The 21,837-nt window shown below is 44.5% G+C and overlaps 3 protein-coding genes across 3 annotated transcripts in view; 1 reads left to right on the forward strand and 2 right to left on the reverse strand.

The window, feature by feature from the left end:
- The window catches only part of LOC125305397 (calcium homeostasis modulator protein 5-like), a 12,019-nt gene extending 8,325 nt beyond the window's left edge, over nucleotides 1-3,694 (reverse strand). Inside the window, exon 1 of the mRNA XM_048260092.1 lies at nucleotides 3,289-3,694. The gene's annotated coding sequence lies outside the window, so the exon portion shown is untranslated. The remainder of the gene's footprint in view (nucleotides 1-3,288) is intronic.
- On the reverse strand, nucleotides 9-3,295 carry calhm6 (calcium homeostasis modulator family member 6). Its single transcript, XM_048260094.1, has 2 exons — nucleotides 1,858-3,295; nucleotides 9-823 (listed from the first exon to the last, which is right to left on the reverse strand). Exons 1-2 carry the CDS (start codon nucleotides 2,392-2,394, stop codon nucleotides 395-397), a joined length of 966 nt encoding a protein of 321 aa, XP_048116051.1. The 5' UTR covers nucleotides 2,395-3,295; the 3' UTR covers nucleotides 9-394.
- Nucleotides 3,695-3,722: 28 nt separating the features above from the next.
- The window catches only part of klhl32 (kelch-like family member 32), a 31,584-nt gene continuing 13,469 nt past the window's right edge, over nucleotides 3,723-21,837 (forward strand). Inside the window, exons 1-6 of the mRNA XM_048260090.1 lie at nucleotides 3,723-3,880; nucleotides 4,490-4,734; nucleotides 5,272-5,385; nucleotides 7,706-7,886; nucleotides 16,607-16,714; nucleotides 19,540-19,638. Of these exons, the coding sequence (XP_048116047.1) occupies nucleotides 5,363-5,385; nucleotides 7,706-7,886; nucleotides 16,607-16,714; nucleotides 19,540-19,638 (411 nt within the window). The 5' untranslated portion in view covers nucleotides 3,723-3,880; nucleotides 4,490-4,734; nucleotides 5,272-5,362. The remainder of the gene's footprint in view (nucleotides 3,881-4,489; nucleotides 4,735-5,271; nucleotides 5,386-7,705; nucleotides 7,887-16,606; nucleotides 16,715-19,539; nucleotides 19,639-21,837) is intronic.

Raw genomic sequence — 21,837 nt, forward strand, 5'->3', positions numbered from 1 at the left:
CTCCGCTGGATGCTCGCGTAGCAACATTGACCCTCCAGCTGGATGCTGCGTGGCGCAGCATGCTTTTTATTTCATGTTTCTAGGTGCTACAGAGGCTTAGATATTACATTTTGGTAGACGTTGACAATTTTTAGTATGTTTTCAGAAAACACTCAGGAAATAAGGTTATTTAGTCTAGAATGCCATAGGATTCTATAGGCGTTTTTAGCAGGCATTTTAGGAGTAAATGGGTTAAAGCACACAAAACTTGAATTATCATGTATCAAATAAATAAAAAAATCTTTAAATCCTTCTAAAAGTCTTCAAAAATGTACTAACATTCTTTAAAAAAATCACTTTGAAATAGAGTGCACTTGAGGAAAACATTGTCAACCATATGTAGGATCTGACTCTCTCACAGCATCATGCCCTCGTCCAGAAATGCCAGGGCCGCTGGGTTGACAAGATCCCCCTCACCTGATTTTGTTGACAGGACTCTCATGGGGTTCTCAGGGTTCCTGCATGTCTCCACGTACTTATGCACGGTGCTGTAATACTTATCCATGGTCCTGAACTTGTAGAAGCTGGAGACCTTTTCCCAGGCAATCTTTGGAGGAGTTGGCTGAGGTGCCGGCGTGCTCAGTTCAAAGAAACTCTTGATGTTCCTCTCGGCAAGCTTCTCGGCGTGTTCCGTGGCATACTTGTCAAAGAAGTTGTTCTCCTTCTGAGAGTAGGTCTTCCAGAACTTGAGCTGCAGGTAGCTCACTGGAGAGTTGCACCTGGCCATACAGGTGAACAGCAGGGAGAAGAGCATGATGGAGGCTATCACCAACCAGCCTAGGATCTGCAGAGCAGAGAGTGGCAGAGCCAAATTAACATTCAGACAGTGGTTTGAAGAGTGGTTATTCTGTGACACTTCAAAATAGGTTAACAACTAAAGATTCTTTTCACAATCTATGAATCTGTCATCTGACAATTACTCTAACTGATTCATTGAATGCCAAAGCCACTTCCCAAAACACATACACAAATTTAGAGCCGAGTATGACAAAATTTGCCACGTTTTTCAGGTATGTTCATTTGGTATTATCAAATTAATTTTCTTGCTTATGGAGGACAGTAAAGCATGCCTGTCGTCCCCAATGACAACCAGGCCATGTACTTTGTAGGCATAGAGCTGTGGTCAGGGTCAAACCTACACACTTTCACAGTAGGCTAGGCCTGTAACATTGCCAATAATGCGATTCAGACACCTGTTAGCATCAGCAATATCAATCAGTAAAATCTACTTATGTCTGCCAAGTTTTTGCATGCCTTTCATGTTGTCACCTTGCTAGTTTTAGACCAGAACTCATTGCTTCTACTTCAAAATAGACATTCACAAGGAATAAACCATTTTGATCCTGCATTACTGTATTTGACCTAAGGTCACATGCAGGCCTGTGGGCAATTCATTTATTTGACATGCATAACTTTCTTAAATAAGTGACATGATCTATCTAGGGCTTCACACTACAACCTCTCAACTCAAACCACAAGATTAAATGTTCTTTAAAGGAGACCGCCACACCTATAACCTACTGTAAGCCCTGCACACACTAATAACAACAATGATGGAGGCGATGATGATGATATTGACAGCTATCTCCTCTTCAGCATTATTCATCATAGCACATAAATTAGTCATAAACAGTATCATTCTCAGGTGACCTGTGGAATACCAATGAGGTGCGCTCAGTTTGCAGGCAGAAGGCTAGTTACACATAAAGCCCATAGCACTGTATTCGTCTCTGTAATAATTCATTAAAGCTCTCACACCTTCTGACAAGGACCAATTGTTATGTTTCCATAACAAACAAGTCTGTTACTCTCACTTACCTGAGACTGTGCGCGTATGGTTGTAAGGACAGCTTCTCTGTCCGCCGACGGGATCGATGTCTTACACGGCAATCTATAGAGCTCTGTCTTGCAACTCTCTGATTTGTCACTGCACAGAAAGCTCTTCAATTGAGTGATATTAGTGCCCGTCACTATACATTCAAAATAAACGCCGTTAAGAAGCGCTATTGCGATCCAGGAGACAGGCGCCACCATAGCGGTCATTGTGATCTGAGTAAAAACAGTTAAACAGCCGCACAAATATTTGAAACGAAAAAGTTTAGACTTCTTCAGACACAAACCTGTGAAAAGCTTCCACGTTTTGTTGCTTAACATGTAGCCAAGTATAAGCAAAGCCGTGGCCGGCACAAGAAGAGACACCGTCCCATATAGAAAGTTCCACTCACTACATGGACACCTGAAGGCAAAATTTGAAAAAGCATGCTCCGCACCCGCCGTCAGTAACGGAATCGCACCGAATCCAATGGTCGTTTGACGTTTTTGGAGCAAGTTCATCACAACCTTGAATTTATCCATTGCGACGCGTTCCTATTCCTCTTTCGGTCAGAATTAGAACCTGGCGAAGAGCAACTCTATTAAGGGAGGGGGACACTTTCAGTTCCCTTATCAATTGCATGTCATGATGCCATCTGGCGTCTGGTCAAGACATAAGTTGGTAGTTGGTGTGGTAGTTTGGGCAGTGGCGAAACTTTCTAGCGTAAATAGGCCTACCAGTTGATATGCTACTTAACCCATAAAGTAGCCTGTTTTGTGCTTGCGCTGAAGTAACGGTCTATCAGAGGTTATTCTCTTACATTTGGAGCGCCGCTGTTTCAAATGTCATGACCTGTCTCGTCAAAGTGCGCTTCTCTATGCAGGCAGACCGGGTTATCCAATAGAGGGCAGAAAAGAGCGGGGTAGAGAACAGCAGGCCTACCAAACACAGTCATAAGCAGTGGCGTAGCCAGTCTTATCATAAACATTGTAATTTCATGACATGAAAAGTTGAACTTCATCATAGCTGACAATTTGTTGGCTAAACATTTTAAACTTGCGCAAAACTGCATGAAACCAGCATCGGTGTGTCACATAAAACACAAATTGAAGCCATAAAAAGTGCAATATGAACGGATTTTATCACACAGCTGACAATTACGCAGAAACATTTTAAACGGAGCAAGACAATGCATGTAGCTTCAGCGCGTCACATAAAAACAATTGAAAGATTGATCATATTGGACAACTGTAAAGCGTTTTCATAGGCATGTAACTTTTATGATCTGAAAAAGTGGAATTTATTTATATGCCGTTAGGCCTACATGAACGTAGCTTCGGTGTGTCATCACATCAAATTGAAACAGATTGGCCATATAGCCAAGCCTACTGCAAATATGAAAACTTCGTGAGAGAGAGAGAGAGAGAGAGAGATACCTCCTTGGTTAGCGATTTGACTGATTCTTGAGCTCTCAGCGGAGTGCTGACTTGCACGCCTATAGGCCCGTCTGTGGCTACGCCTATCCATAAACCGAAAAGTGGACGATGGTCTTGACTTGGCAGAAATGTAAGGATAACCCTAAAACACACACACTCACAACACACACACACACACACATACAGAGAGAGAGAGAGAGAGAGAGAGAGATTGTTGTCCAATGGTTTCACATGACAGTCAAGCTGTATTCATAGCACTTGCGACGGTCTGGTGACCCTCTGCAGCAGTGTGCCAGATCAGGGTTTCAACTATGTGGAGTGTTTCTGGCTCTGGGTGTCGCTGTATCCCACATGACCAAAATGCATGTGACCGTTTTGGATAGGCGGGGCTACGGTGTTACAATTCAGCTAATACACTCACTGTATGCCTGCAGAGTACACTGGACAGGACTCAACTGTTACGCAGACAGGATATGTAGCCTATGTTGTTGCAGCCGCAACCTACCTTCCTTCAGCCTGAATGAGGTATTTTCACATTAAATACGGCCACTGGGATCCGATCGACTGAGGAGGAAGAACGAAAGGAAGAGAGGTGAGTAAATATCTGGGTGATGTTGGGTATTATGTTTCCCACAGAGAGGTTAGTGTCAGTAGTAAATGTTTGTAGAGCCTGTCCGCTCCTGTCAAACGGAGCATCGGGAGTCCCTTTGAATCCGCATGCTGTCACAGCTCAGACTGCGGACGAAGCGGAGGTTTATGCCTCGATATCCAATATCACAACGAATCCCTTTAGCTGGACAGTTGCTAGGAAACCTTACCCGGATAGTAGCTGACTCCGGCCCAGATGTGTTTCAGAGTCAGCCGTTGGGTTTGACAGCAGAGCTGAGATTTAAAAGTGATGGTGAAGGGATACGGCGTGATGACCTCCGCGAAAACAGTCTCCATCGTAGACCAGGTCAATTGATTATTGTCTTTCACAATGGAAATTAAAATCATGTCAAAAGAAAACATGCTTGCAGTTGTGCATCAGTGGTGGAAAGTGGCAACGGAGGGAATGCAGTATTATTCTGTGATATTATTGATAAACAGACTGACACATCGTCAAGTGCAGCAGTGTATCACCTTGTTGGCTGAAAATGTGAAAGTTGATTGTTGACTTTGCCTGCCTGTCTGCCTGCCCGTCTCTTGATTTTGCCCTTAGGTGACAGCCAACAGGCATCTGAAGGTCGTTCTGTCATCGGATCAATAGCCCCAGGGACATGGCCAGGAGAGGGGTGGACACCAGAGGCAGATGAGTCCAGGATCTAGTCACCTGCATGGCCCCGTGGATCTGCAGCGTAGTGAGGGTTTACCAGAGCTAAGTCTCAGACTTGCCTACTTTTGACCAGGATGACCAATAGGCCGGTCCGCTCTGTGTCAGGGTGCACCACCACTGCCAACTACTGGGTGAGTGCTGTAGGCTATGGGCTGTGTCACACTCAACATAGTGTTGCGGTACACCAGATAAAAGTGGTCTAGTGTGTGTTGTGTGTTCAGGGTGTACAATTTCTCTCTCTCTTTCTTGGTGTGTGTCTGTATGTACGTACGTTTGTGTGTGTGAGAGAGAGAGATAGTAAGAGAGTGTGTGTGTGTGTGTGTGTGTTCTGTGTGTCTGTGTGTGTGTCTCTCTCTCTCTCTGTGTGTGTGTGTGTGTGTGTGATCGCTGTCATTTTTCATGTGATGCTTCATTTGGGTGAGTATTGGGGTCAGCCTGCCCTTCCTGTCTGGGTCTGTCTGAGGCTGGGCCCTGAATCAAGATTACAATCCGTGCCAATACTGTAGGGTTCCTTCACCCCCATGCCAGTGATGTAGGGTTCCTTCACCCCCATGTCCTGCCGTGCCTATTACTCACTAGGTCCCCCTGGTCTCTGCGGGGGATCTGAGCCAAATTCAGTGACCATTCTGTGTGACTCATGTTAATGGACTTTCACTCTCTTTTTTTAGGCTATTATACGGGATCAGTGAAGCTATCACGATAAGTGTCAATCAGCCAGACCAAACTTCGTCCCTGACTTCATCCACCCCCAACAGGAGAATGCCCTCTGAGCCTCCTCTCGGGTATGTTGTTATTGTGTTTTAGTTCACTGTGGCTCCCCACAAAGTGAATGATTCTTGGACAGATCCTGAAATGAGTCTGGCCTGGTTTGGACCAGGACTGTGTTTCCCGAAGCTGTCATTGAACAACTGCCTTGGAAACCGGAGAGAAAGAGAGAGAGAGGGAGAGAGAGAGAGAGAGCGCTTTTGAAAGTATTGTATTTGTTCAGCAACACTTTTGGAAAGCACATCCCAGTTCAGCTTCTGTCAGCTACACTGTGTGTCCCTGTTTTAAGGTCTCTACAATGTCCCATCCTTCCCTAGAACCATGGATATAGACATTATCAATCTTTAAAGATTATGTGTGATGTGGCATATTTTAAGAAAGGGGGTGTCTTGTAATGGTAGAGTTTCGAGGAGTTCCAGTATCCACACTTGAAGACCTGGACAGTTTTCCTTCAGTCTCTCAGAGAGAGAGAGAGAGAGAGAGAGAGAGGTAGAGAGAGAGAGAGGTAGAGAGAGAGAGAGAGAGAGAGAGAGAGAGAGAGAGAGAGAGAGAGAGAGAGAATGGCCAGGTTGCTGTTCTCTGGAGAAATAAACCAAAGATAATATTCCTTATAGTGTTATCTGGCTCCAGTAGAATATACATGGCCAAAGAGTCATTTCCCTCTCAAAGATATGAATCAGAGATGGATCCTGGCCAAGCATGAGAGGAGATGAGAGGACAGCGGTAGGTACAGCGAAATGCAGTGGAAATGTACCAGTAGTCACTGCAGATACAGTGGTTGGCTATCATCTGTGGAAAAACAGATACAAATGTGTGAATGTTATTTTTAACTAGGAGATTCTAGATCATCAAGGCTTTAGAGCAGCAGGATAATGTAGCCCTTTGCTTTTGGAGAGGGATTGTGTTGACCTATAATTCCCTGTAACCGCCAATTCATGAAGGATTCCTTAGCCCGCTAACCCACTTAGCTGCTCCGTCTTTCTCTTTTTTGTTTATAATTGCGTGTGCATGTGTTTATGTGGTCATACAGTACTGTGCAAACGTCTTAGGCCACCATTTGTATAGTTATAGCAATGTTATAATGGCCATCTATTATTTACTTCACACTATCTTTATTAGAGAATACAGGAAATATGTTGGAAGTATTCAATCACAAACGTTTCAGCATCTACTGTAAAGGCTTAAGTAAAAGGTGATAAGTGTAATGCTGACTGACACTGATAAAGAGGAAGAGGGTTGTGGAAATGTGTGTGTGTGTGTGTTTAGGGGGTATAAATTAATGAATGGTTACACTTTACTTGACAGTATCGACATAAGAGTGACATGACACTGTTGTGAATGTGTCATAAACGTTTATGACATAACGCTTCTGTTATTAAGTGATATTTGGTTTTTGTCATAACAAGTTAGGGTTAAGATTAGGGTTAGAGGTTAGGGTTAGGCTTCATGTGTCATGACAGTGTCATATGTTCATGACAGTGTCATGTCACTCTTATGTCGATACTGTTAAGTAAAGTGTTACCGAATGAATTAATATATAAATGCCTCTTCTCTGCCTTACGCTCTGGGAAACGCTATCACTGACTGAGGGCCAACACATAGAGAATGCAGAAAAGTTTTTGTCCCCAAGCTATCCGGATACTGAAGGAGGACTCTGTAGCAGGAGCACAAGCATGTTGGAAACACCTCATGCACTTTAGACATTTCTTCTTTTTCTATTTATGTCCTTATTTATTTAAACATTGCGCAGCCATGGAGACAGTGGACAAAACATTTCACTACATATAGGCCTACTCTGTTGTATGTGACTAATAAATTTGAATTGAATTGAATGAATTGAATTGAATTCCCCCAAAGGGGCTTTGTCTTGCACTCAAGGAAGCCACTTTGAATATGTGCAAGACAAAAAGAAAGAGGAAGGGAGCGAGGGATAGATAGAGTAAGAGAAAGAAAGGTTGGTGGAGTTAGTATAGAATGAAGAGTGTGGAAAAGCAGCGCCATAAATGTTGTTAGTTTAAATACTGCGATCATGTGGACATCACATGGGTCAGGGGAGAGATGGATTTACAGTCTCATAAAGAGACATTGCCTGTGGACTCAGAGACCTGTTCAGAAAAGCATCCTTCTAATCCCCTCCCCTCTTGTACAGGGGAAACAGGCAAACAAGGTTACAAGGAAGCAAGCAAACATCAGCACCAACACGTTAACCCTCTCCTTCCTGTGTCATTCTCTCTTTCTCTCTTTTTTATTTTGATTTCCTCTATCCTTTCTTGTCTTCTATGTCTCTGTTGCTCTCTCTCCCTCTCTCTCTCTCTCTCATCCCTCTCTCCACCTTAGTTCCCAGGAGCTGCTGACAGGCCAGAGGCTCTGTCAGTCCAAGTCGCACCAGGACTCCGTCCTCTCCGCCCTCAACCAGCAGCGCAAGGATGGCCTCCTCTGTGACGTCACACTGGTTGCCGGGGAGCAGAAGTTCCATGCCCACAAGGCGGTGCTGGCAGCGTGCAGCGATTACTTTAGAGTAAGTTCCCTGTCACATGCCACGCCTGTTCCTCATCCGTAGATTGAATCCGCAGAACGCTTCTGAGAGGGAGATGGAGGCTAGTAGCGGAGGTAATCGCAAATGGAAATGACTAGAAATCAATCAGACTTGATCTAATGCTATCTAATGTCAGCGGAAATCCTGTTAAATCTATCCGTATCATATTAAGTTGACAAACTTAATTGTGGGAGTATCAGCTGTACCAGCTCACCACCTGACTCACCGCCATCTTATTTAGGAGAACCTTTGTCTTGTAGCTCCTTATGTCCTTCCTTACAGTTTTTTACAACTGTTTACACACTTTTTCAAAACTCTGTGTCTATTTTTCAAAACTCCAGCAAAATGACACACTACAATCAAAATGTCGCAAACACATCTTTAAACCAAACATTCGCCTCACATTACAAACACTTTTTTCATAATATGACATTTTGGATACATCATGTACACACTGTTGCTCAAAACCTAAAGCTCTTCTGTCTTAGGCTTTCTAAGTTTACACAGTAAAAATGCAAGCAATATTGAAACCAAAAATAGTGATTTTTCACAAATAATTTGCTGTTGCGAATACAGTATTTTACAGCTAACAAGAAAAAAAGCAAAGCAGAATACAGTGACCACCAGATGTGCATGGAGTTTTGAAAACACTGATTTTGCCTAAGACGAAAATGACTCCATACTATCAAATTGCTTTGCTTTTTCCAAAGACAAGTGTGTGTGTGTGTGTGTGTATGTGTGTGTGTGTGTGTGTGTGTGGGGGGTCGTGTACAGTATGTATTCATAGGCCTATAGACCCTCTCAACTGCAGAAACAAACAATCCTAAGCTTTCCTAAGGCATAGATAGATAGATATATAGATAGATACATAGATAGATAGATAGATACTTTATTGATCCCCAGGGGAAATTCAAGATTTCTGGAGGCACAGAAAAATGTATTGAGCTAATGGTACTGTAACATGGGGACAAACAAAAATAGAGTAAAAAGACAAATTTTACATACAGTAGTGTGGTGCCTTATTTATTCAGAGCAGATGTTAGGTTGTGTGTTTGTGTGTGTGTGTGTGTGTGTGTGTGTGTGTGTGTGTGTGTGTGTGTGTAATGTGTGTGTGTCTGTGTGTGTGTGTATGTGTGTGTGTGTGTGTGTGTGTGTGTGTGTGTGTGTGTGTGTGTGTCTGTGTGTGTGTGTATGTGTGTGTGTGTGTGTGTGTGTTCGTGTGTGTGTCTGTGTGTGTGTTGTTCGTGTGTGTGTGTGTGTATGTGTATGTGTGTGTGTGTGTGTGTGTGTGTGTGTGTGTTGTGTGTGTGTGTGTGTGTGTGTGTGTGTGTGTGTATGTATGGGGGGGTGGGGGAGGAGGAGCACTCTACGCAGATTGGTGCCTGGCCAAAGTCTAATCAGTCATTAAGGAGCTCCTGCATTTGAAAGCACTACGTCTGGCTGGAGCAGTCAAGTGAATTAAGCTCCTCGTGCAGTCTGCTGTCTTCCCTTTCATGCTGCTGTAGTATCCTGTGTGTATGTGTGTTTAGCCGTGTGCGCGTGCATTGTGCATATGCATGTATGTCTTTCTCTGTGTGTGTGTCTCTGTGTGTTTGTGTGTGTGTGTGTGTGTGTGTGTGTGTGTGTGTGTGTGTGTGTGTGTGTGTGTGTGTGTGTGTGTGAGGGAGTGTGTGTGAGTGAGAGGGAGTGTGTGAGTGAGAGTGTGTTTGTGTGTTTGAGGTTCACTTGAATGCAAGCAGCCATGATATCCCTGTGATGACATGACAGACTCTGTTCTCTCCTCAAGTCATGTACATCAGAATAGAAGTCTAACAGATCTTTTGTGGACAGATACAGTATGTCTGCGTGTGTGTATGCTTGTTTGTATTTGTGAGTGCACATATGTACATGTGTGTATGTGTGTGTGTGTGTGCGTGTGTGTGTGTGCGTGTGCTTGCGTGTGTATGTGTGTGTGTGTGTGTGTGTGTGTGTGTGTGTGTGTGTGTGTGTGTGTGTGCCTGCGTGTGTGCCTGCGTGTGTGCCTGCGTGTGTGCCTGCGTGTGTGTGTGTGTGTGCATGCTTGTTTGGGGAATGCTTTAAGAACAGATAAGGTGGATTACAGAAGTGAGCCTTGTGCACACAGCAACAAGGTGGAGATGAGAGGAGAGGCAAGCAGAGGCAGAGAGAGGAGAAGTAGAGAGAAGAGAGAGAGAGTAGAGAAGAGGGGAGAGAGTGGAGGAGAGGAGAGAAAGAGAGTTAAGGACAGAGAAAGCGAGAGAGGGAGGAGAGGGATAAAGTGGAAAAGAGGAAAAGGAGAGAGTGAAGGAGAGAAGAGGAGAGAGAGTAGAGGAGAGGAGAGAGAGAGGAGGAGAGGAGAGAGAGGAGGAGAGGGAGAGAGCTAGAGAGAGGAGAGGGGGAGAAGGAGAGAGTAAAGGAGAGAAGAGAGAGAGTAGAGGAGAGGAGAGAGGAGGAGAGGAGAGAGAGTGGAGGAGAGGGAGAGAGCTAGAGAGAGGAGAGGGGAGAAGGAGAGAGTGAAGGAGAGAAGAGGAGAGAGAGTGAAGGAGAAGAGAGGGAGAGAGCGAGAGAGAGGAGGAGAGGATTTGGCGGTGTGTGAGCAGTCAGGTAGAGAGCGCAGGAAATGAGTGGCTCCTGGAGACCCATCCCAGGGATGGCGGCGGCGACGGCCGCAGTAGTGAGATTTGATTTTCAGGGAGGCTGAGCAGATTATTGTGGAGGGGAGAGATAAATCTCCCTGGAAACGGCCGGGGGGGGATTATGCCCGAGTCCAAGGAGGGATTTATTCAGGCTAGGTAGCTTGACTTTTATCCAACCCAGAGGAGCAATAGAGCGGAGAGTGGTGTGTGTGTGTGTGTGTGTGTGTGTGTGGGGTGGTATCTGTTTTTTACCTGGGGCTTTTCTTGCCACAGGTGTTTTCATATGAAAGAATCAATACACGACATTGCTCACATTGCTCATGGCAACAGTTTTATATTTGTGTGACTGATTCTTAATTAGAGAATGGCTTTGATGCTGCGCTCAGTTTTACTAACACACAGACGTATCAGATCACAATCTTGTCTTAATGCACTTTGTGGTTGCAGTGCAGAATTTGATACATCAGCACTAAGCAATACACAAACCAGTCTGACAACCATATACAGAGGTAGGCAAAGTACAAGGGAAGTAGAGAGAGGGTCCTTAAAACCTGTGTGTGTGTGTGTGTGTGTGTGTGTGTGTGTGTGTGTGTGTGTGTGTGTGTTTGTGTGTGTGTGTGTGTGTGAGTGAGTACATCCACCTGTCTGCATCTATAAATGAGGATTTTACATTTGACTGATGGCGTTTTCCACCAGTGAAGCACACACACTCATAGTAATGGAGACCCACATCCAGAGCCCCACACTCACCCTCCACAACCCCTGTCTGACGGAGGCAGCAGGGCGCAGGCAGGACAGATGGTAATGGGAAGCTCCATGAAGCGTGAGCTTGCAGCACAGCTAAAGCCCTCCACTCCTCAGCACCTGTCTCCTGCTATCGCATCGAGTTACAGCACCTCTTAATCCCTCAGGGGAAATATGGCCAAACATCGCCACCAAACATACAGAGTGGGACTGAACATCCAAACCCACGGAATAGGACTGACCAGGGGTGTAGTGGTAAAATAAGAGGTGGGTAAACTATGAATTCTGGGATCACGGTAAGGTGGACTGCGCCATGCAGTATCAGATTTAAAAAAAAAGGCATTCAGAACATGTTGCCCAATGTTTATAACAATACAAGTGGTATTAACTGGTTCCTAGATTGTTGATGAGTGTACATATTGTGAATGTGGATAATACAGTATGATTTTTAAATGTTAAAAGTTGCAACTGGTGAATCAACTCTTTTGAGAGGTGGATAAACTCTAATAAGAGGTGGATAAACTCTATTTCTGAAATTCCAGAGGTGGTAAATTGCGTTAACTTGTGTTTAGCCTCCACTACATCCCTGTGTGTGTGTGTGTGTGTGTGTGTGTGTGTGTGTGTGTGTGTGTGTGTGTGTGTGTGTGTGTGTGTGTGTGTGTGTGTGTGTTTGTGTGTGTGTGTGTCTGTGTGTGTGTGTGTGTGGCACCCTGGCCCATGGCTGTCATTCATGCACATGCACAAGAGATGAGCCCATGTAACAGAAGCATTAAGTAATGAAGAAGCAGTTTTATTGTGCTTAATGGTCTTTTGGAGTGCTATTATACTATATTATAGTTAGTACAGTATTTTTGACAAACATAAGCAGTTATCCATGCCATACCAGCACACACTAACCTGTTTCATATAATGGAACTATGCATTATTAACTGTAGAGGACCGTAGTGCGTAGAGTTTGGAACGACAGTCAAAGTCTTGACAAAGTGTGAGCCAAAGATCATAGAGTACTGGTAGTCGTTCTACTTCAAGTTTTGCTTTCCCAAATCTCTGCTCTGTACTGCTGCTGCTGCTGATGTGCTAAAAGGGATTTGTCACGGTCATTTCCCATGAGTCTACTGCACCCCCCTCCCCCTTAAAGTTCCCCTCAGGTTAGAAGTCACCCCTCTGTCCATGTGGCCTCTTATCCTTACACACTGACCTTGTCCTCACTCACACTCACACACACACACTCACACACACACAAGCATGCACACACACACACACACACACACACACACACACACACACACACACACACACAAGCAGAACTTAACACACACACACACACACACACACACAAGCATGCACACACACACACGCACACACACACACACACACACACATACACACACACACACACACACACACACACACAGATATATACACAGACACACAGATACACAGATATACACATAGACACACACACACTTACCCACACACACACCCCTCCAGGTTGCGTGAGTGGCTTGTGGTCACTCAACCAGGAAGTTTAATTAACACAACCCATACTCTCTCTCTCTCCGCAAGGGGTTCTGCCCTAACGAGACATTTTGGTCTTTTTTTTCCGGTTTTAAACAATGTGAACCGAGGTCGAGTCACCCTCTGAAAGTAGGGCTGTGGGCTGGAAATAGAGCGAGAGCGAAGAGGAGGAGAGCAGGCGGTGTGGTGTGCCGGCAGCTTGTAGGAGAGAAAAAGACGGCACAGAGGATAAAGGAGCTCAGAGGATAAATTTAGCGACCACCCAAGAAAAAAACACACACAAGAAGACCTGTAGAAATCAGAACACTTTCTCACAATGCTCTGGTTTGGACCTTGGGTCGACTTGTAGAATCAGAACACTTTCTCACAGTGCTCTGGTTTGGACCTAGCCTGGAAACCAGACTCTCTGACTTCGCAGAGAGTCTGGCCTAGATCCATAGGCAAACGATTATTTCCGGGTGGGAGGGCACAGTTTGAGGTTTAAAATCATTGGAGTTCCTTTGAACCGCTTTGAACCAATCACTAACAACCGGCGTTTCATCATACAGAGAAGTTTCTCTGCATCACGCCCCTTAACAAGCAAGCGTGCATCTTATCAGCAAACAGTCATAAGTTTCATCTCCGTAACTCTCGCCAAAATGCATCATATGGTGTTTTGTGAATGTAGGCTACCCAAGTCAAACTTTCATATAAATGCATAAGTACGTCCAAAGCGCCACTTTTAAGCTTGTATGCGTTGTCATTTTCGGGTGAAATGACCTTTTGAATGGGAATCCTATAGGGCCACTACCTTTTTGATACTTTTTTGAGTTTACTAAAAGAAAGGTTTTGAACAATTCACTTGTTTTTAGTGTTTGAAAAATAGCGATTTTGACGCGACCATGTAGCCTATTAAACTAAAGTTTGACTTGGGTACGTTCGTATTTCAAGTGACAAAATTAAGGTATGACAAAGCTGACGATATAACATCCTACTCGACTGTGACTTTGTTCGTGACACTTCTGTTAATAGGCTAAACTAGAAAGAGCTAAAAAAACTCACACCAACCTTATTTGCGCCTTTTAATCACATTTGCTCAAAGATTTCATAAGCCCTTCGCTCCCTACGTTGATGTATTCCAAGCGGTCTGCTTCGGGGGCAGGGACGTAGTAATTGAAACACCATGCCTGTGTGTAGCGTAATCGCTCTCAGGGACGCCCTCTGTTCGCTGGTTGGGTCGGCTGCCCAACTACCGAAGTAAACGAGGGCGAATCAACCTATTCCAGACGGAGTACTGTAGGGAAAAGAAATCGAGCGGAAGTACATAGGCAGGCATAGGCCAGGCTAGTTTGGACCTTGGGTCGACTTGTAGATTCAGAACACTTTCTCACAGTGCTCTGGTTTGGACCTTGGGACTTGTAGAATCAGAACACTTTCAAAGCACTGCAGGACAGTCTCACAACAGACATCTCTAACTCTGGGATGGATCAGAGTGGTCAGTTGCTGGAGAACCAGAGTCACTACAGAATAAGGTACCTTAAAGGAGAACTCTGGTCATTTTTCACATAGATCTCCGTTTCTCGAGGTCACCGAGTACTGTCTGTACTACCTAGCTCGAGTTGCTGTAGCCAACAGCTAGAGTAGTCAGGCAGCTACAGTGCTACACTCTGGGGGCATCTTTAAAATCATGCTGTCATCATGCTCAAGGTTTTTGGCTGAAGCAACTTGAGCTAGGAGGCACCGATTGTTTTTTTCTGTTTTCCTACTGACAGTACTCAGTGACTTTGAGAAACAGAGATCTAATGTGAAAAACTGCCAGAGTTTTCCTTTAAAGCCACCAGCATCAAACATAGAGTACTGTGCAAAAGTGTTAGGCACCCATTAGATTTGTTGTTTTAGCAATGCTATAATGACCATATATGTTTATATTCATTGTCTTTATTCAAATTCAACCAGAAGATAGAGGGACTGTAAAAAACAAAAGAAATGTGCATTTCTGGAACGGTTTCTTGTCTTTTGCATCTATTCGATTGGTTGTTTTTGCAGTGTTATAATGACCAATCTCTCAAGGGGAAGCTGAAGCCGGTTGGTACTGGTACTGGTTCTGGTTCTGACACATTGGTATGGAGATGACGACACTTTGACAGATCGAACATCTTATTGAAAAGCTACAGCTGGAAGAGTTCATTGCTCACCTAAAGTGGAAAGTGTGTGGCCAAAGGTTTCTATTCAAAGAACCTTGATGAGGCAAGCTGACACTGTATTACTACCTGGGAATACAATGAAGAGGGTCACTGGAGATGTACAGTGCTTTTCAGGTGGCTCCTCCACTTTGCGCCCTGCCAAAAAGCTCTTGACGCCGCAGTGTCAGTTTTAGGGTGAGCCACGGTCAAGTCAGCAGCAGATCTCGAGACCCCCATCGTAGCGGTATCTACCAGCAGCTTCTGGCAGGCCAAGCATGACCATCGGTGGCCTTGGTGGGGAACGACAGTTCCATCGAGAGCTTACCCCTTGGGTGACTGGTTATAATAACTCTGCTAAAACAACAGATCTAAGGGTAGTTTGAGATTGAAATTGGACTGCCGTGGCCTACTGGTTAGCACTTCGGACCTGTAACCGGAGGGTTGCCGGTTCGAACCCCGACCAGTAGGCACGGCTGAAGTGCCCTTGAGCAAGGCACCTAACCCCTCACTGCTCCCCGAGATGCAGGCAGCTCACTGCGCCGGGATTAGTGTGTGCTTCACCTCACTGTGTGTACACTGTGTGCCGTGTGTGTTTCACTAATTCACGGATTGGGATAAATGCAGAGACCAAATTTCCCTCACGGGATCAAAAGAGTATATATACTTATACTTATCAGAACAAATTCTGTATTTTAATGGCCTACATGTGTACCATATTTTCTGTGTTCTCAGGTCATATTCTAATTAAGAAAGTGAGAAATAAACAATGTGGTCCTTATACTCCAGCATGTAATAATGATGTAGAATGTCCTGTTGACTGAAAGTTAAGCGATACGCCCTATGAAGCTGTTGGTTACATTGATTTTAGAACAGTTAATGGGGGTTGTTAGGCATGACACCAAGCCCCTAGTGGAGTCACATGTAGCATGACCTGTGACTTTTAGCATTACCTGTGGCTGGTGCCATGGACTGTGGCTGTTAGCATGACCATGGACTGTGGCTACTGTTCTTTTTCAACTCCAGGTGGAGAGAGTGAGACTAATTAGGATCCGATAAATGAGAACAGTGTATAGGCGCTAGTTAACTTTCCTGCACTTTAGAAGGACGTGTGTGTGTGTGTGTGTGTGTGTGCGGCTCAGCCCCAGTCTCTGTTGTGTGTGATCTGTGTGTGTGCCACTTCCTGTGCAGAGTGCGCTTTGATCGATGCCTTTCCCATCCACCCACTGCGAGACACCGATCAATCAATACGTTTGATTAGCTCGGCCTCAGCGGGGAGTGGGCACGGCCGCAACACTGCTCTGATTATTACAGTGTGTGGGTAGCGCTGTGTATGTGTGTCTGTGTGCGTGTACTCTCACTCTCACCCATCCAGGCTGGAAATGAATGTTTTTTAAGATATCGGTGGAATAACAAACTTGTCCCATGTATGTGTGTGTGTGTGTGTGTGAGAGTGAGTGTGTTTTTTTATGCTGTCATGTTGTGCTAAACTATATGTGTGCGTATATTTTTCACACTGAGTGTGTGCATGTGTGTGTGAGTGAGTTAGTTTATGTGTGTATGAAGACCTGTGTGTGTTTATGAGTGTGTGTGTGTGTGTGTGTGTGTGTGTGTGTGCATGTCCCTTACCTGATTTCCTGATTTGCAGGCCATGTTCAGCTTGTGTATGATGGAAAGTGAGGCGGACGAGGTCAACTTGCAGGGGGTGACTTGTGTGGGACTGAAGCACGCCCTTGACTTCGCTTACACAGGACAGGTAAGGCCACTTGCTCCAAACACACAAACACACACACACACACACACACACACACACACACACACACACACACACACACACACACACACACACACACAAACACATACTCCACTTTGTTTACACAGGGCAGGTGAAGCTACTCGCTCACTCCAGCACTGGTCTCAAACAGAACACACACACACAGACACAAAAACGCACACACACACACCCCCGATCTACAACTTTCACCTTTTTATGCATACACCACCCTGAGAAAAGTGCTCAGCATGATTCTAGTGCATATCCGGCTAACGGATGATAAACAGGCACACATACTCTCTCTCTCACACACACACACACTCACACACACACACACACACACACACACACACACACACACACACACACACACACACACACACCTACACAGAGACACAGAGACACAGAGACACACACACACACACACACACACACACACACCAAGTGTGAGCCAGAACCTCCTCCTACACAGACAGTACACACTCTGTCTAACTCTGTTTGCTCTCTGATCACTGAACGCTCCCCTGGCAAACCCCACACACACACTTACCTCCCCTCCACCCCACCCCACACACACACTCCTCAGCTGAAGCTCTCCATAACACACTCCAAAACAATCTGACTAAAAACAGCACTGAGTCATCGCCCATTATCCACCATCACTGCTCCAGCCTCCCCCGCCTCCTGTGTTTGGGTGGTCGTCTGGGTGGATGGATGGGTGGGTGGATGGGTCTCCAGTGTTTAGAGGAGACCGGGAGGTTCACGGTCTCTCAGTGTGCATCAGTTCAGACCAGGCTGTGTTAGTACTACTGTTGTTGCTACTGCTGATGTACTGCTGATGTTTGTGCTGTTGCTGCTGCTCATGTTGTTAATTAGGAATAATGGTGCTTTTCCCAGGAGATGAGAGGAAATTATGGATGTAGGCCAAGCAGACTCTAACATACACTTGCATGCATACACACATGCACCGTCAGATAAACATGGATGCTCACACTCACACACAAACAAACACAGACAGACAAAGACACACACACACACACACACACACACACACACACACACACACACACACACACACAGATGGTCAGACAGGCGGAATTTGAAGCGCATGTTTTCATCTGAGTTTAAATGATGTACATCCACAGATATGGAAACAAGGTCTGCCCTAGCAGCAGCACAAAGCATTGTATGGAGCAAACTTCCAGATGACACAGTTTTGGTGTGCGCCCTCAGGGAGGATTTGTTTCATGTGATGTGTTGATCCTTCAGGCCCCTCAGCCTTATCAGGGGAGCTTTGGGATCCACACAAGCACTGCAAGCAAAATATTGATAAAAAAAAAGATTGGTGAGCTTTAGTGCTTCAGAGCTAAGCCTGGCTCAGATGTCACGTCATGCTTATGGAAGACATCACCAAGCTTTGAGCACCACCACTGAAAGTGCAAAGCTTCCACACACCACCTGCAAAATAATACTCACCAGATACTGCCACATATCTCACCATGACTGCGATGGAAGACTACATTATACATACATGTGCGTTTACAGTGAATATCTACAAATACACACACACACAGCCGCGGTGAAGCATATGTTAGAGAGACAGGCTGTTGTGACAGATATTCCAGATGGCAGTTGGTGTTGTGTTCAGGCCTTATTATGTGGGCCACATCTGAGCCGCCTCTGGGCCAGAACTAGCCCACATCCAGGCTGGCTTACTTGGCCAGATGTGTTCCTTCTGTCTTTCTCACTTTTCTCTTACTCTGTTTTCCCCTCTCTCTGTTTTCTCTCTCACCTGTCGGTTTGTCTGTCTTTCTATCTGTTTACATTTTCCATATGTTTTCCATCTGTCCCTCTTTCTCTCTCTCTCTCTCATTTTTCTGCCTGATGTGCTCCATCTGTCTATCTCTCTCTGTCTCTACCTGTCTGTCTCTCTGAGCTAGGAATAGGATTTCTTCTGTCTGGGGGGGAGTAGATCCACCATTCTAAAGCTCCCAATATCCTTCACAATTCCATACAACTAAAGAACCTTTTCAGCAACCAAACTGCTCCCTCCACTGGGAAGAGATATGCAGGTTTATAATAAACCCATATCCCTGCTGGACTTTAGTGGTGGCGAGCTATGTTACAAATAGACCTCTGAGGTTCGCCTACAAAAAAGAACCAAAGCTGCTATCTTTGCCCATATTAGGAGATCCGGGTGTTAATTGAAGCTAACTACCTATGGCAAGTTGCATTGCAAATTAGCTCTGGGGTAGCAAAAATCTAAGTTTGCTGTCTTAACGTACCGAAGATCACAAGAGCCACTCGAAGGCAGAGGACAAAAGTGTGTTTAGCAAAACACCTGCATATCAGTCCTCTTCATCCCCGATAATTGCGATAATTCAAAACCCCTGCATTATTTTCCCATATGAAAAATCACAAGATACCGGATCTTAAAGATGGCAGCTTTTTTGTAGCCGAACTTCAGAGGTCTATGGCTGTGTAGGCAAAGCGCTTTTGAGATCAAATAGAGTAAAGAATATGCACATCTTCTTTAAGCCAGTTCTTCTGATAGCACATAGCCTACTTAAAGGTGTAGGTTTTTGAACGTTCTAAGTTCCGCAACAATTGAAGGTTCTAAAATTCTATGTTGAATTCAATGAACCCAGATATTCTTTAGAACGTTCATTTCTCAACATTCCCGTCACACCGGTGTGCCGGTACTCCTTTAAGGGTTAGTAGGTGAAATGTGAAATACAGTGTGCTCTTGATTCCTGTTAAAAGGTAGAGGGTCAGGTGGTCAAGACTGTTTTTATGTGTGTGTGCAGATTGTGCTAGAGCCGGGGGTGATTCAGGATGTGTTATCTGCTGGGAGCCATCTGCAGCTGCTGGAGCTGCTCAGCTTGTGTTCCCACTACCTCATACAGGTGAGCCACACAACACTACCTCATACAGGTGAGCCACACAACACCAAATAAGTAAACGTGTGACCGCGCACATCCCTTTTCACCGTTTCGGATGGGTGCTGGATCAGAGGAAAGAGTTCAAAAGTAAAAGAGAGTGATCCGCACACCATATAGCTCCCATGGAAGGTTTTTTATTTTGCGTGCAACGTTTCGAGCCCCTGGCTCTTCCTCAGGCAACCAACAAGTGTTTCACAATGTACCATCAATATATATCTCCATTTGTCCTTACTCACATGTGAATCAAATTAGATAATCAATTTCATAGTTACTACATTCAATCAATCAATCAATCAATTATACAACATTGATGCAAAGTCCCAGTATGTATAAAGTGCTTAGTGCAGATTTGTACACATATACAGAAAAATAGATAATCAGTTTCATAGTTAATACATTCAATCCATAAATTTACAAAACATTGATATAAAGTCCCAGTATGTGTAAAGTGCTTAGTGCAGATTGTACAAACATAGCCTACATATACACAGTAAATTACAATAATTACAAAACTATATGTATCAACATTGTATCAGATATAAAAGTACAAAAATATAAATATATACATATACATCTTTAATATTACAGTTATTCCTTTTAACATATAGCAGGTACATAATTTTAGACAGATATAGAAAGACAGTAGACCACAATTTTTTTTAAAGAACGACATTTGAGCCACACAACACCACCTCATACAGGTGAGCCATACAACACCACCTCATACAGTTGAGCCACACAACACCACCTCATACAGATGAGATACACAACACCACCTCATACAGGTGAGATACACAACACCACCTCATAAGTATAAGTATATATACTCTTTTGATCCTGTGAGGGAAATTTGGTCTCTGCATTTATCCCAATCCGTGAATTAGTGAAACACACTCAGCATACAGTGAGGTGAAGCACACACTAATCCCGGCGCAGTGAGCTGCCTGCAACAACAGCGGCACTCTGGGAGCAGTGAGGGGTTAGGTGCCTTGCTCAAGGGCACTTCAGCCGTGCCTACTGGTCGGGGTTCGAACCGGCAACCCTCCGGTTACAAGTCCAAAGCGCTAACCAGTAGGCCACGGCTGCCCCCTCATACAGGTGAGATACTCTACCTGTCCTAATGCTACTTCATACAGGTAAGCTACCTGTGAGCTGGACAATTTGTGAGCTGGAAAATTTGTGGTCATACTTCCCCCTGGAGGTGTGGAGTACGTTAGCACTCTCCGTTAATCCCCCTCTCAAATTCAAACTCCAGTACACAAGGGTATCCTTGAAGGGTTGTATAGACCCTTTCAACAATAAAAACAAAAACAATGCTTGAACGTTCTATTTGGTTCCCAATCTACTTCCTCTGCATTAAGATAACATATGGAATGTTAAAACGGAAGCCTTGTGGGGCCAACTATGATGCTGATAATGGAACTCTTTTGAAAGGGTCTATTGACACAATACGGAATTGCTAGCGCAGAACAGTCAAACAGACAAAAGTCTAATTTCGAGTAATATCTGTGATTTCGATATTTCTTCCTCTTTCTGCATTGGACGTTTTCTTGCCCTGCGTCTCTTGTTGGTGCAGTTGACTTGACACACTTCCTGTTGTTTTTTTCTGTCTCCATGTGCCACACACACTCTAATCTTCCATGCGCCATCTGCTGGTAGAATAATGGACCTACAGCACTGTGCAGTCCTATAGGTTTTTGCTGTAGGCTGTGCTGACTACATCTTGGATTAAAAAAAAAATAAGATTTGTCATTTGTCAGATTTGAAAATGATGAGCTATACAATAATCATTTAGGCCATCCCTATGCAGTGCAGTGTTTGCCCATATTAGGCTGCATGTTCTTTTACAGTATTTGTTGTAGTCTATACCGTAAGTGTGTCACATGATGTTGAGTACATTATAAGCCTAATTCATACAGTATACCGTGACAGGTAGAGGTGAGTTGAATGTGTAGTTCAGTGGTTACAAATCATAAGGAATTTTGCATGAGTCATACAGCTTCTGTTTTTTTATTATTTTCTAAGACCTTCATCCTTACATCCAATAGATGGCAGCCTATTCCTTCTATTACTGCTCTCTCTCTCTCTCTCTGCTTTCACACTATGTCATTATCGCCGCATCTTATTATCTCAAGCCCCTTATATCAGCCTCTTCTCCTTTGT

Source organism: Alosa alosa, chromosome 13 (genome assembly GCF_017589495.1).
Source record: "Alosa alosa isolate M-15738 ecotype Scorff River chromosome 13, AALO_Geno_1.1, whole genome shotgun sequence".
In the NCBI taxonomy this organism is placed as follows: Eukaryota; Metazoa; Chordata; class Actinopteri; order Clupeiformes; family Clupeidae; genus Alosa; species Alosa alosa.